Source organism: Carcharhinus amblyrhynchos, chromosome 19 (assembly GCF_965287045.1).
Source record: "Carcharhinus amblyrhynchos chromosome 19, sCarAmb.v2.hapA, whole genome shotgun sequence".
NCBI lineage: Eukaryota > Metazoa > Chordata > Chondrichthyes > Carcharhiniformes > Carcharhinidae > Carcharhinus > Carcharhinus amblyrhynchos.
Window position 1 is genome coordinate 52,642,797 of NC_137342.1, and position 13,679 is coordinate 52,656,475.

The following is a 13,679-nucleotide window of genomic DNA, read 5'->3' on the forward strand; positions in this document are numbered from 1 at the left end:
CGTAGGTGGGAAGGTGGGGGTGGGCTGGGCACCTGTCCTATTTTACCTGTCTCCCTGAAAACACAGCAGGAGCTGGGATATATTCAAGACAGTTAGCAATAGGTTTTTGGATATGATCAGAATCGAGGGAAGAATATGGAAAACTGAAGATCAGAAATGATCTCAGCGAGTGATGGAAGGGGCCAGAGAGTCGTCTCCCCTTTAGCAGGAGCTAAGGGACTTCAACCTTGCTCCGTAAGAAAGTTCAGAAAGTTTTAGAAGGGGTTTAGTAAGATTTCCTCCTCTACTGAGGTGAAGTATTTTGATTTCAGAGAATTCTTTAGCATAAGCAAGTCACTGCAGGTTGTTTAAGATCTTGAAAAAGAACCCTTCTGGGAGACAGTTCAGCCCAGACTGGCTTTAATGTAAATAGAGAAAATGCCACTCAGGTGTGGCAGGTGGATTTGAGAGATATGTAACCATCAGAAAGGAATCTGCAGCATTGTGGTCTAGAAGTGACTGGCTGGCTTAGAAAGCACGCAATAATTTTCATTTCATTTGACAGTATAAACATCTCATACTTCAGAGTAGAGAACAAACCCACCTTTTTAGTGCTTTAGAGGATAAATGAAGGCAAGGAGTAAATGTCACTATGTTTTTTGAGACAGTATTTTAGTATTTTACTCTGTGGTTTTGAGGAATCAAGTGAGATTATTTGTGAAAAATATTAGTTCAAGCAAACCTTATTGAAATAATTCTCAACCCTGAACATTTCAACCTTCTTTCTATTTCAGGATTCAAAAGCTCTTTGTTTAATTTCTGAATGCTCATCTCTACTTGCTTGCTGTCAGACAGCTCTTTACAGTCATTCTTACTCAATTCTGAAGGACAGCCAGTGAAACATGGTCAGTCATGCCTGACCAGTCACACCTATACCACACACAGCAGGGATTACTGAGCTACCTGTTTCCAACAATGTGAAGTCTTAACAAGTTCCACTGACAGCTCCACTGTCTTTGATGACCCTGCTTGTGCTACCACTCTTACTATGCAGACTGCAGTGTAGCTCAGTAAATCCAGATATTGTTCAGATTTAACCCAGATCATTGAACTTTCCAGATGCAATAGCCTTAATTCTCTAACTGCTCCAGTAACAATGGCCACCATGCTTTTTTCATTCAGAACATGGCACCACTTCAAAACTGCACACTGATTATTTAACAACTTTCAAAACTTTGCACACTTATCAAAGCTTTCCTGTTGAGTTCTAATCTTTTGAGTAGAATGACATTATAGAGTAGATTCTTCAAGTATTCTCACAAAGCACGGATTGTGATTCACCATAATCAGACACTGGAAAAGAATGGCCTGAGCCTATAATTTCTTTCAGTACACTGGTATCTCAGTGTCTGAGATATTTCTGAGAATTATTAAACCTATCCTTTAATTGTGTAGATATAGACTGAATTGAAAAGTAGCAGCTGGAAGATTTGATTCCTGATTGATGTGGTTCAGTGAACATTTTAGAGTTTGAGGGAGTTTAATATGTTTATGATGCAGTTCACATCAGGTTCATAGTAACATTATGGTCTATAATTGAACAAAGGAGAGCTGTTAAGGTAATGTAACACAAATTGAAATTATTATCAAAGACTTCTGCCCCCATACTGCTAAAGCAAGCTCTATTAATGTTGACTTTTAAAATATTTTAAGATTTTTAACTCTGGCCACACAGTTTAACTCTAAACTACCTTCATTGGGAAGATTTCCTGCTGTATGGATCGGAATTAGATCAATTGATTAATCTGAATCCAATTCCTAATAAAAACTGGAATGAAGTAAGGATAGATGAAATTCAATGCGGAGAAGTGTGAGGTGATGCATTTTGGTCGGAAGAACATGGAGAGGCAACAGAGGGAGCTGGATGTAAGTCTGCAAAGACCATTGAAGGTGGCAGGACAGTTGGAGAGAACAGTTAATAAAGCAGATAATCTCCTGGGGTTTATTAATAAGGGCTTAGAGTTCTGCACTCTCTCCTTTGCTTTCCTTTTCTATGAACAGTATGCTTTGTCTGTATAGTGCGGAAGAAACAATACTTTTCACTGCATACTAATACATGTGGCAATAATAAATCAAATCAAAGTTCTGGATATCACACTACAGGAAGGGTGTAAACACATTGGAGAGAGTGTGGAAGAGATTTACAGGAATGGTTCCAGGGATGAGAAGACCATAAGATATAGGGACAGAATTAGGCCATTTGGCCCATTGAGTCTGCTCCACCATTCAATCATGGCTGATATGATTCTCATCTCCATTCTCCTTGCCTTCTCCCCATAACTCTTGATCCCCTATCTATCTCTGTCTTAAAGATACTTAAGAACATAAGAACATAAGAACATAAGAAATAGGAGCAGGAGTAGGCCATCTAGCCCTTCGAGCCTGCCCCGCCATTCAATAAGATCATGGCTGATCTGTCGTGGCTCAGTTCCACTTTCCCGCCCTCTCCCCATAACCCTTAATCCCCTCTCTTATCAAGAACCCATCAACCCGCTTCTTAAAAATATTTAGCGAGGCAGCCTCCACCACTTCAACGGGCAGAGAATTCCAGAGATTCACCACCCTTTGAGTGAAGAAGTTCCTCCTCAACTCCGTTCTAAACCGCCTCCCCTTTATCTTGAGGCTGTGCCCCCTAGTCCTACTGTCTTTTTTGAGCGGGAAGAGTCTCTCCACCTCTATCCCATCCATCCCATTCATCATCTTATACGTCTCAATGAGATCTCCCCTCATTCTTCTAAACTCTAACGAGTACAAGCCTAGTTTATTCAGCCTCTCCTCATAGCTCAATCCCCTCAACTCCGGTATCAGCCTAGTAAACCTCCTCTGCACTCCCTCCAGGGCCAAAATATCCTTGCGCAGGTGCGGCGCCCAAAACTGCACACAGTACTCCAGCTGTGGCCTCACCAATGCCCTATACAGCTGCAGCAAGACCTCCCTACTTTTATATTCAATCCCCCTCGCTATGAAGGCCAGCATCCCATTCGCCTTCCTGACCACCTGCTGCACCTGCAAGCTGGGTTTTTGCGACTCATGCACAAGGACCCCGAGGTCCCTCTGCACCGTCACCTGCTGCAGTTTTTCGCCACGTAAGTAATAATCCTTCCTACCATTATTCCTACCAAAGTGGACCACCTCACACTTGCCAACATTAAATTCCATTTGCCATTTCCTGGCCCATTCGCCCAGCCTATCTAGATCCTTCTGCAGACTCTCCACACCCTCCGCACAATTTGCCTTTCCCCCAATCTTGGTGTCATCAGCAAATTTCGACACCCTGCACTCGGTTCCCTCCTCCAGATCATCTATGTAAATGGTAAATAGCTGAGGCCCCAGCACCGACCCCTGGGGCACCCCACTAGTCACCAACCGCCAATCCGAATAGCACCCATTGACCCCCACTCTCTGCCTCCTATTTGACAACCAATCCTCTATCCACGCTAACACCCTACCCCCAACTCCATGTCCCCTGACCTTCTGCAATAACCTCTTGTGAGGTACCTTGTCAAACGCCTTCTGAAAATCCAGAAAGACCACATCCACCGGCTCTCCTCTATCCACTGCCCTAGACACATCCTCATAGAACATCCTCATAAAGACCTGGCCTCCACAGCCTTCTGTGGCAAAGAATTCCACCGATTCACCACTCTCTTAAGATGTGTTCTTAGGCTGATTGGTGTAACAAATTGTCCCTAAATTATTCTCCCCTTAATCTGGTTTCCAATGGGGGTACCATAAGCACAGACATGGGTCAAGGGTGAAGGAGGAAAAGCACATTGTTAAAATGGCGGCATGGGCTCGTTGGGCCGAAGGGCCTGTTTCCCGTGCTGCTTTGTTCTTTGTTCTTTGTTCTCTGGCTGATGTAATTCCTTCTCATCTCAGTTTTAAAGGAGTGTCCCTTCACTTTGAGGTTATACCCACGAGTTCTAGTTTCTCTCACTATTGAAAACAACCTCTCCACGTCCACTCTATCCAGGCCTCTCAGAATTCTGTAAGTTTCAATTAGATCCTGCCTCATCCTTCTAAACACCAAGCATCAACCCAGGCTCCTCAATCACTCCTCATATGACAAAACCTTCATTCCTGGGATCATTCTTGTAAACCTCCTCTGGACCTCTTCCATGACTAGCACATTCTTCCTGAGGTATGGGGTCCAAAATTGCTCACAATCTTCCAAATTAGGTCAGTTATGAGGATAGTTTGGAAAAGCTGGGACTGTTTTCCTTGGAGAGAAGGTTAAGAGGAGATTTGATCACGATGTGGGGTTGGATAGAGTAGGCAGGGAGAAACTGTTCCTGCTCGTAAAAGGGTCAAGAATGAGAGAGCAAAGATTTTAAGTGATTTGCAACAGAAGCAAATGTAATGTTAGAAAAATAAATATCACCCAGTGAGTGGTTGGGATCTGGAATGCGCTGCCTGGAACTGTGATGGAGCCAGGTTCAATCAAGGCACTCAAGAGAGCATTAGATGATTATTTAAAAAGGAATAATGTGCAGGCGGATGGGGAAAAGACAGGGGAATGGCACTAAACCAAGATGCTCATTTGGTGCAAACATGATGGGCCACATGGCCTCCTTCTGTGCAATAAAAATCCTGTGATTCTGTGGCATTAGGAATGAAAAATTTATTTTGAAAACTGTGCTGTGAGGATAGGTTCAGAACACATTACTGGGCAGCATGAACTCTGCTTTGTATACAATCAGTGCTGTTCTTGTTCGCTTTGAGCTCAGTCAGTGGGAAAAATAAAGATTGAGTTCCATTTTATACTGACATCACTCGATGAGCGCAAACTTCACACAACCAACAGGCTCTTAGGTCTGAGTGTCAATCAGTGCAAACATGTAGCAGTGGATTCCAACCTCAACAGCAGAAAAGAGGGGAAAAAAGTGTACTTAACTGTGTCTTAAAAGTACTTAACGATCCCAATTGACCACCCGTTAGTATAGATGGTTTTACATTCCTGGCACATCAAGCAATTCCAAATAAACATGAAGGAATTGTCTCTCTGGTCACACACTGAATTTAACTGTCAAACAATCCTGTAATTTATATACAATCACTGAATAGAACAACAATATTTTTCATTTTGTTTAACATAAACTTGACAATTCTGAATTTCTAGTACTTAGATTACAGTTTAAAGATTAAGATAACACAGCACTAAGTTTTATCATACAAATATCTGCATTTGTAACAAATTCTTCTTTCTGACATCTCTACAAAGGCATTACAATATTGCAATCACAAAACAAAGATTTTAAATTAAGCAGGCTAAGTGATTGTATGAATATATGTTCTTGTATTTACTCCCCTCCTCCCCTCAAGCAGTGCCAATGGAGTAACTTATTTCACTGATTGGTTAGTTTATATATGTTGTTAGTGTTTGAAAAGATGTCATTCTAAAATGTTACTGAATAAACTTTATCAGTGCACAGAGAATTCTCTGGAATAATTGATTTTTCCACTATCAAAACACTTTCAAAGCTTCATCTAAAACTTGATGAAAATTGGTCATAAATCATAGATTGTCATGGGTCATTACATATCTGAATAATGTGAAAAAGATTAAATATATGATGTAATATGAAAAATGCAAACTTCTTTTGAGTTGCTGAATGAGCTAACTGTAAAAAGAATGCTTTATGATCAAGATCTGCAGCAATTAAAGTAATTACAATAGGCACTTATCATAGTTTACATACATTGCAATATCAAGTGTAACACATTCATAATTTTAAAAAGCTCAGTCAAATTGTTGTAAGGTTTATTCACTGCAGTTTTAAATTGCAGTCACTCACAACCGCAATAAAAACCCTTCTTTGTTTGACACCATTTATGCTGTAATTATTGTTTACAATTCTTGTTTCTGATTTTTGCTAAGTATGAACCTTATAAAACAACAGACATTTCAACCAAATTCAATCCAATCATTGTGCATTTCCCATCTTCAGGCTTTCCTTGTTGAACTTGCTGTAATATTTGAACAATGAGATGGTCTCTGTATTCGCCTGTTTAAAAAATGTTCAGTGGGTAAGGGAGGAGTTAGGTATTTGTATAGATCATAAGACCATAAAACATAGGAGCAGACTTAGGCCACTCAGCCCATCGAGTGTGCTCTGCCATTCAATCATGGCTGATATTTTTCTCATTCCCAGTCTCTTGTCTTTTCCCCATAACCCCTGATCCCCTTATTAATCAAGAACCTATCTGTCTCTATCTTAAAGACACTCAATGACATGGCCTCCACAGCCTTCCGTGGCAAAGAGTTCCAAAGGTTCACCACTCTCTGGCTGCACAAATTCCTCCTTATCTCTTTTTTAAAGGATCATTCCTTCAGCCTGAGGTTGTGCCCTCTGGTTCTAGTTTTTCCTACTAGTGGAAACATCCTCTCCATGTCCACTCTATCCAGGCCTCGCAGTATCCTGTAAGTTTCAATAAGACCCCCTCTCATCCTTCTAAACTCCAATGTGTATAGACACAGAGTCCTCAACCATTCCTCATAGGACAAGCGCTTCATTCCAGAAATCATTCTTGTGAACCTCCTTCCAAGGCCAGACCATCCTTCCTTAGATATGGGGCCCAAAACTGCTCACAATACTCCACAATGACCAGAGCCATATACAGCCTCAAAAATACATCCCTGCTCTTGGATTCTAGACCTCTCAACATGAATGCTATAGTTACAACATACAATGTAAATGTTGTTCTGACATACTGTATATCATTGTATCCTCATCCTTTTCCTAAACCTCCTTTCCCAAGTCTCCAAACATTAAGATTGAAATAACATATTTCCAATGATTTCTGTTTTGTCAGAGAAGTTAATAATAATTAAAATAAACTTTTAAAACCAGAACTTGACTCCAAATCACCTGAGAAGTGGTTGGGAATTGTAGAGTCAGAGATATCTAAACAGGAAAAAAATCAATTTATGTGAATATCTGAAAAGTGGATTTGGATTTAGAAGAACATTGGAATTGTTGGACCAGAAAAGGCTAAAGTGTCATCGAAACACAATTGAAAAGTGTCAATATTGCACTAAAAAAGAATGCCATTTCTTGGTTAACTTTTCAGATTGTGTGGCCTTCAACACCCAGCAGGAGAAATGAATGCAAATGGGCAGGAAAAGATCTTGTGGTAAGAATTATATTGTACTGATATTATAGTTTAGCATCTGTACATGTAAATGTTTTTTATTCACTCAGGAGATGTGGGTGTTGCTGGCTGGTCCAGTAGTTATTGCCCATTCCAAATTGCTCTTGAACTTAGCAGTCTGTTTGGCTATTTCAGAGGAACAGTTAAGAGCTTACCACGTTGTTTTGGATCTGGAGTCACGTGTAGGTCGGACCAAGTAAGGATGGCAGATTTCCTTCCCTAAAGGACATTTGTGAATCAGATGGGTTTTTAGTCATCAGTCGATTCTTAGTTCCAGATTTATTTTATTGAATTCAAATTTTATTGTCCGCCATGGTGGGATTTGAACCCAGGACATGGAACAGCGAACAGCTAACAGCTTCTTACGTTTTCAGACCAAAACAACCACAAGTCCAACTGCAAAATTAAGCAAGGAGACAAAGTTTAATATTCATTACATGGTAATGAAGACCTTGCACACTGATAATGTGGCCTCATTTTCCCACGAATCAGTAACTGTTCACTAGATCACCGTACGTCTATAAAGGGGCTGGTTACAATTTTACTTTGCAAAGCACACGGAGGGAATCTTGCCCAAATAGACAGCAGTGACGTCTTGTCAACTTGTTCCTTCTCACCATTATTATAAACATATTTAAAAATGAGGAATTACTTACTCTTGAGCCAACTGTTACAACTTGCTGGATTAACACCGGTGTTGGTTTTCGATTTCAACCCGTAAGATGAAGCTCAACTTCGCATCGAAAAGGAACAGATTTCTTTGATAGCTCAGTAAAAAAATACAAGTTTCTACCTGCGAGGAAATTATTCTCATATCGCGTTACAGCATCTTTTAATTAACTGTGCATGTCGTGTATTACAGCCAAACACCTCAGCTGAAATGCTCAAATCTTTTGTGAGGAGAGTGGATTCTCAAAGCATTGATTCCTTGGAGGAAAGTATTTTAAAATCTGACAAAACCTAATGAATTAAAGTATGTGTTAATAAATAGGTTTAAACTTGAAAAACAAATGATCCATTAAGTACTTTATAGATCAACTTTTGAGAACTATATGTTGAGGAAGATATACGCTGAGGACAGGCCAGTGGCAGAGATTAGAATGAGAATCTTAAGAATAAACATTTGAGTCAGAGTTTCAGCTGTTAGCAAAACAAACCTACTTTCACTCAGCAAACATTATTAGATCTTTACTGGCTGACTGGAGGAAGCTGTGGGATGTAATGGAGTCTTTTGTGAAGAGGAACGGTGACTTATCCAGTTCCATTTTTCAGAAGCACACCTGTCAACTCATGCCCTTGGTGACAGCCATGGTCACGGCTCAGATAATTCTGTCCCTCTGCTTACAGGAGGATGCAAGTAGACTTTCTGTCTCTGCACTCAGCATGTGTGCGTCATATGATATAACCCCTGACTCTTGGTCACACTTACCACATATCACAGCTGAATGCCCCACAGTGTGACATTGTGGATGTTAAGGTTCGTAGTTAACAACCACTGCCAAATGGAGTTGTGTTTAATTGTTATCCCTCAAGGAGCAATTTCAACTATTTGGGATCATTGAGCTTCTCATTCTGAGAAGCTGGTATTGATATGCATGTTAATAAGAGATGACTGAAAAGGATCTGAAGACAGAAAAACAATAATAAAATCAAACATGTGATTCAATGTGGCTGTGGGTCTGAGGAAGAAAGTGTCGTTATCTAAAACTGGGAAAGTCTAAACAGATTTTAAGCAACTCATAATTTGCATCAAATTAAGCTGCGTATCGACAAATTTTCACTCCTGGAGTAAGCCACTCTGTGTCAATCTCCTTTCGTTGTTAAGCGTCTAGATACAAGAGTGATCATTTTTTTCTTATACTGTGGAAAGCAGGAGGTGATGAACTTGCAATCAGTATTTTGTGTGGTTATAGTTTAGAAATCCTGCTACACTTGGGTGCCTGATACCTCAGTACATTCAATAATTTATCCCTTGATTCTGCCAGTGGTGTGTTTGCATTAACTCCAGGGTGATGAACCATCAATGGACAAATTTTCCATTCATTTTCAATAGCTTTGATATTGAGCTTAAAATCAACATTACTGACATTCAGAAAACATAATGTCACTGCACCAAAATCCTGCAGGATTCAATAAAGCATAAATGCGTAACATGTTGTCAGAATTGATGACAACTCAGGCTCTGATTTCACACTGGATGGATAAAGAATCTTCATCCAAGACAGTAACCTGTTCTCTGGGCTAGAGAGGGAAATGATAAATGGTGTTTGACATGATCTGCACCTTTCTCTCTCTATGGTACAATCTTGGAAGGAACCAATAACTTTAAAATAAATCTAAAAATCCAAAATTTCAGTTATTTACTGGAAGAATGAAGCCATGTGATCTCATTTTGTAAAACAAAATAGGTTTTTTTTAACTGTATGAGAGTCAAATGAAGCAAACGTTAAAACTATCTTAGATAATCTCCCATACATAAGCAGCACAGTGCCACAGTGGTTGGCACTGCCGCCTCACAGCACCAGGGACCCAGGTTTAATTCTGACCTTGGGTGATTGTCTGTGTGGAGTTTCCACATTCTCCCCATGTCTGCATAGGTTTCCTCTGGGTGCTCCGATTTCCTCCCACAGTCCAAAGATGTGCAGTTTAGGTGAGTTGGATGTGCTAACTTGCCCCTTAGTGTTCCAAGATGTGTAGGTTAGGGGAATTAACTATTATAAATATGTGGGGTTACACGGATAGAGTGGGGGAGAGGCCCTACATAAGATATTTTGTCAGAGAGTCAGTGAGGCTCAATGGACTAAATGTAGGGATTCCATCATTCTACTCTAACATTCTAGTCAACGTAAGTTAAAAATTGAAGTTGATTATAAACAATAAATGATAAATGGCATCTCGAACCAAGACAGGTGTTACAGGTTGACTCAAAGCACACTTCAACATTCTCTGGTGGTTATGAAGAGTTTCGGCTCCTCTCTTTCTGGGACTGAATCTGATTCCAAACAGACAGCAGCAGATTACCAAGCTGAGTTCCATGGGCTCAGTCTTCATCACAAACAGTACACATCTGTAGAAGCTGCTCAATCAGTCTCAATAGTGTAGATCCACCAAAGTTATCATTAAACAACAGAAACAGCTGCAGCAACTAAATCACAGCTTCAGGATTTGGACTCTTGTTCAGCCTGCCTGTGCTGCACCACTGGACTCATCAACTGCTGCTAGACAGCTTGCACTGATCTGTAGCCTCTAATTTAACCTCTACCAGTTTCAGATTATGAAGAAGATTTAATCTCAGTTTCAGTTTCTATATCTTTAGAAAGCGGGAGAGTCAGTTTCCTTTACCTTATCCTTTTTTTTTGCTGATCTTTGTTACATCTGCCTGAAAATGAAAGCTTTTTAAACAAAGATTTGCTCAGACCTTTCTTACTCCCTTTTAATTGTTAAATGAGCAGCTGTGTATAATCAAAATGTTGTTTCATTTATTTCCTTTAATTTTAGAAGATGTTTCATTTTGTTTCATTACTCATAGATTGCTAGTGTCCATGTGGTGTAGGTACAACCACAGTGCTGTTAGAGAGGGATTGCTAGGATGCTGACTAAGCAACATGGAATAGTGATTTATTTCCAAGCCTGGAGAGTGTGTAGTATGGAAGGAATCCAGGTGATCTTATTCCTGGGAATCTGCTGCCCTTATCCTTCTAGGTAGTAGAGGTTACAGGTTTGGAAGATGCTGCTGAAGTTGATAAGTAAGTTGTTGCCGTGCATCTTGTAAATGAAACACACGCTGCCACTCTGCGCTGGTGATGAAGAGAGTAAATGTTGAAGGTGGTGGATGGGGTATCGAACATGCAGGCTGCTTTGTCCTGAATGGTGTTGAGCTTCTTGAATGTTGTTGGGCTGCACCCATCCAGGCAAGTGGACGCTATTTCATTACACTCTGTTGATGTTGTCTACATGAACTTTAGCAAGGCCTTTGACAAGGTACCACATGGTAGGGTGTTGCATAAGGTTAAATCTCAAGGGATCCAGGGTGAGGTATCTAAATGGATACAAAATTGGCTTCTTGCAGAAGCCAGAGGGTTGTTTATCAGGCTGGAGGCCTGTGACCCGCAATGTACCTCAGGGATCAGGGCTGGGCCCACTGTTATTTGTCATTATGTTAATAATTTGGATGAGAATATCAGAGGCATGGTTAGTAAGTTTAAGATTGGTGGCATAGTGGACAATGAAGGAAGTTATCTCCAATTGTTGTGGGATCTTGATCATTTGAGCCAGTGGGCTGACGAATGATTGATGGAGTTTAATTTAGACAAATGCGAGGTGATGCATTTTGATAGATTGAACGAGGGCAGGACTTACTCAGTTAATAGTAGGGCACTGGGGAGAGTTACAGAACAAAGAGATCTAGGGGTACATGTTCATAGCTCCTTGAAAGTGGAGTCACAGGTGGACAGAGTGGTGAAGAAGGCATTTGGCATGCTTGGTTTCATCGGTCAGAACATTGAATACAGGAGTTGGGACGTCTTGTTGAAGTTATACAAGACATTGGTAAGACCACACTTGGAATACTGTGTGCAGTTCTGGTCACCCTATTATAGAAAGGGTATTATTAAACTAGGAAGAGTGCAGAAAAGATTTACTAGAATGCTACTAGGACTTGATGGATTGAGTTATAAGGAGAAGCTGAATAGACTGGAGTGTACGAGGCTGAAAGGTGATCTCATAGAGGTCAATAGAATAATGAGGGGCACCGATCAGCTAGATTGTTAATATCTTTTCCCAAAGGTAGGGGAGACTGAAACTAGACAGCATAGGCTTAAGGTGAGAGGGGAAAGATACAAAAGTGTCCAGAAGGGCAACTTCTTCATACAGAGGGTGGTGAGTGTCTGGAACAAGCTGCCAGAGGTAGTAGTAGAGGCGGGTATAATTTTGTCTTTTAAAAAGCATTCAGATAGTTACACGGGTACGATGGGTATAGAGGGATATGGGCCAAATGTGGACAATTGGGATTAGCTTAGGGGTTTTAAAAAAAAGGGCAACATGGACAAGTTAGGCCAAAGGGCCTGTTTCCATGCTGTAAACCTCTATGATTCTATGACTTTCCTGACTTCTACCTTGTAGGTGGTGGGCAGGCTTTGGGGGGTCAGGAGGTGAGTTACTCACTGTAAGATTGCTTTTTTTTATTCATCCCTGGGATATGGTCGTCACTAACTGGCTAGCAACTGAAGGCAGTTCAGAGTCAACCACATTGGATTCACATGTAGGCCAGACCAAGTAACAATGACTGATTTATTTCCCTAAAGGGCATGAGTGAACCAGATGGATTTTTGTGACAATCGACAATGGTTTCATGGTCATCAGTAGATTGTTATTTTCCAAATTTGTTTTATTGAATTGAAATTCCACCATCTGCCTTGGCAGGATTTGAACCCGGATCCCCAGAACATTAGTTGAGTTTCTGGATTAATAGACTAGCGATAATACCACAAGGCCATTGCTTTCCAATATTGATGTGGTTGGTCCAGTTCAGTTCTGATTCAATGGGAAGCACCGAGGATATTGATAGTTTGGCACTCAGTGACGGAAATGCCATTAAATCTCAATGGGAGATGGTTAGATACTTTCTTACTGGAGATGACCATTGCCTGGCACTTGTGTGGCACAAACAATAGTTGTCACTTATCAATTCAAGCATATATTGTCCAAGTCTTGCTGCCTTCGAACACAGACTCAATGGGCCTGATTTTACCATTTTGATTCTAAGTACTGAATCTGGGCACAATTCAGATCTGAATTGGAAACCTGCTTTCAGGCACCTCCATACACACGCAGCCTGAAAAGAAATTGCGAGTCTGAATTGCACTGTGGGTGGGGCCTATCATGCCTGAGACATTGCAGTTCTGATTGGCGCTTTCAACTGCGCATGCACAGCGAGAGAGGATTTTGAAAAATGCGCCCCTGTCACATCCCGAGGCGCAAAACGCAGATAAAGCAGCTCGGGAGCAAAAAGTGGGAACAATGGCCCCCACAGACATCGCCCCACCCCCCAACATAACCGTCTCCTTTATCTACCCCACCACCCAGACCGATCGCAACCTTCTGTCTCCCTACCACCCCCCACCAATTGCCCGCAGAGTGGCAGCACCTCCCCCCCCCCCCCCCCCCATCCCCCCGCCCCTCCTCCAAACCAGAAATCCACCTGGCCTCCCTGAACCCCCCACACCCCCGCCAGCACCAGAGAATGATCTGTCCTCCTCCTCCTCCGCCCCCCACCCCCATCACCGATCTGAGTCAGGGAGCTGTTGGAAGCTCTGAACTTTCCTCTTCAGAGGCTGGGGTGCCCGAAACAGACCTTCGCCGAGCGTATCTGTTTCACACTGAATCTGGATGGGTGAACGTGATGGTAAAGGGGGAAATGCCAGTCAAGTTGGGCGGGCAGTTCATTAGTTCAATTTAAATGCATTTAAATTGCTATTGTGTCCGTTTCG

The 13,679-nt window shown here is 41.4% G+C and overlaps 1 protein-coding gene across 4 annotated transcripts in view; it reads left to right on the forward strand.

Annotated features, from left to right (window-relative positions):
- Positions 1–13,679, forward strand: part of sema3ab (sema domain, immunoglobulin domain (Ig), short basic domain, secreted, (semaphorin) 3Ab) — a 366,890-nt gene that overhangs the window by 224,842 nt on the left and 128,369 nt on the right. For all 4 annotated transcript variants that reach the window (XM_080207779.1, XM_080207780.1, XM_080207781.1 and 1 more), the window contains exon 4: positions 7,111–7,173. In XM_080207779.1, the coding sequence (XP_080063905.1) occupies positions 7,111–7,173 (63 nt within the window). The remainder of the gene's footprint in view (positions 1–7,110; positions 7,174–13,679) is intronic.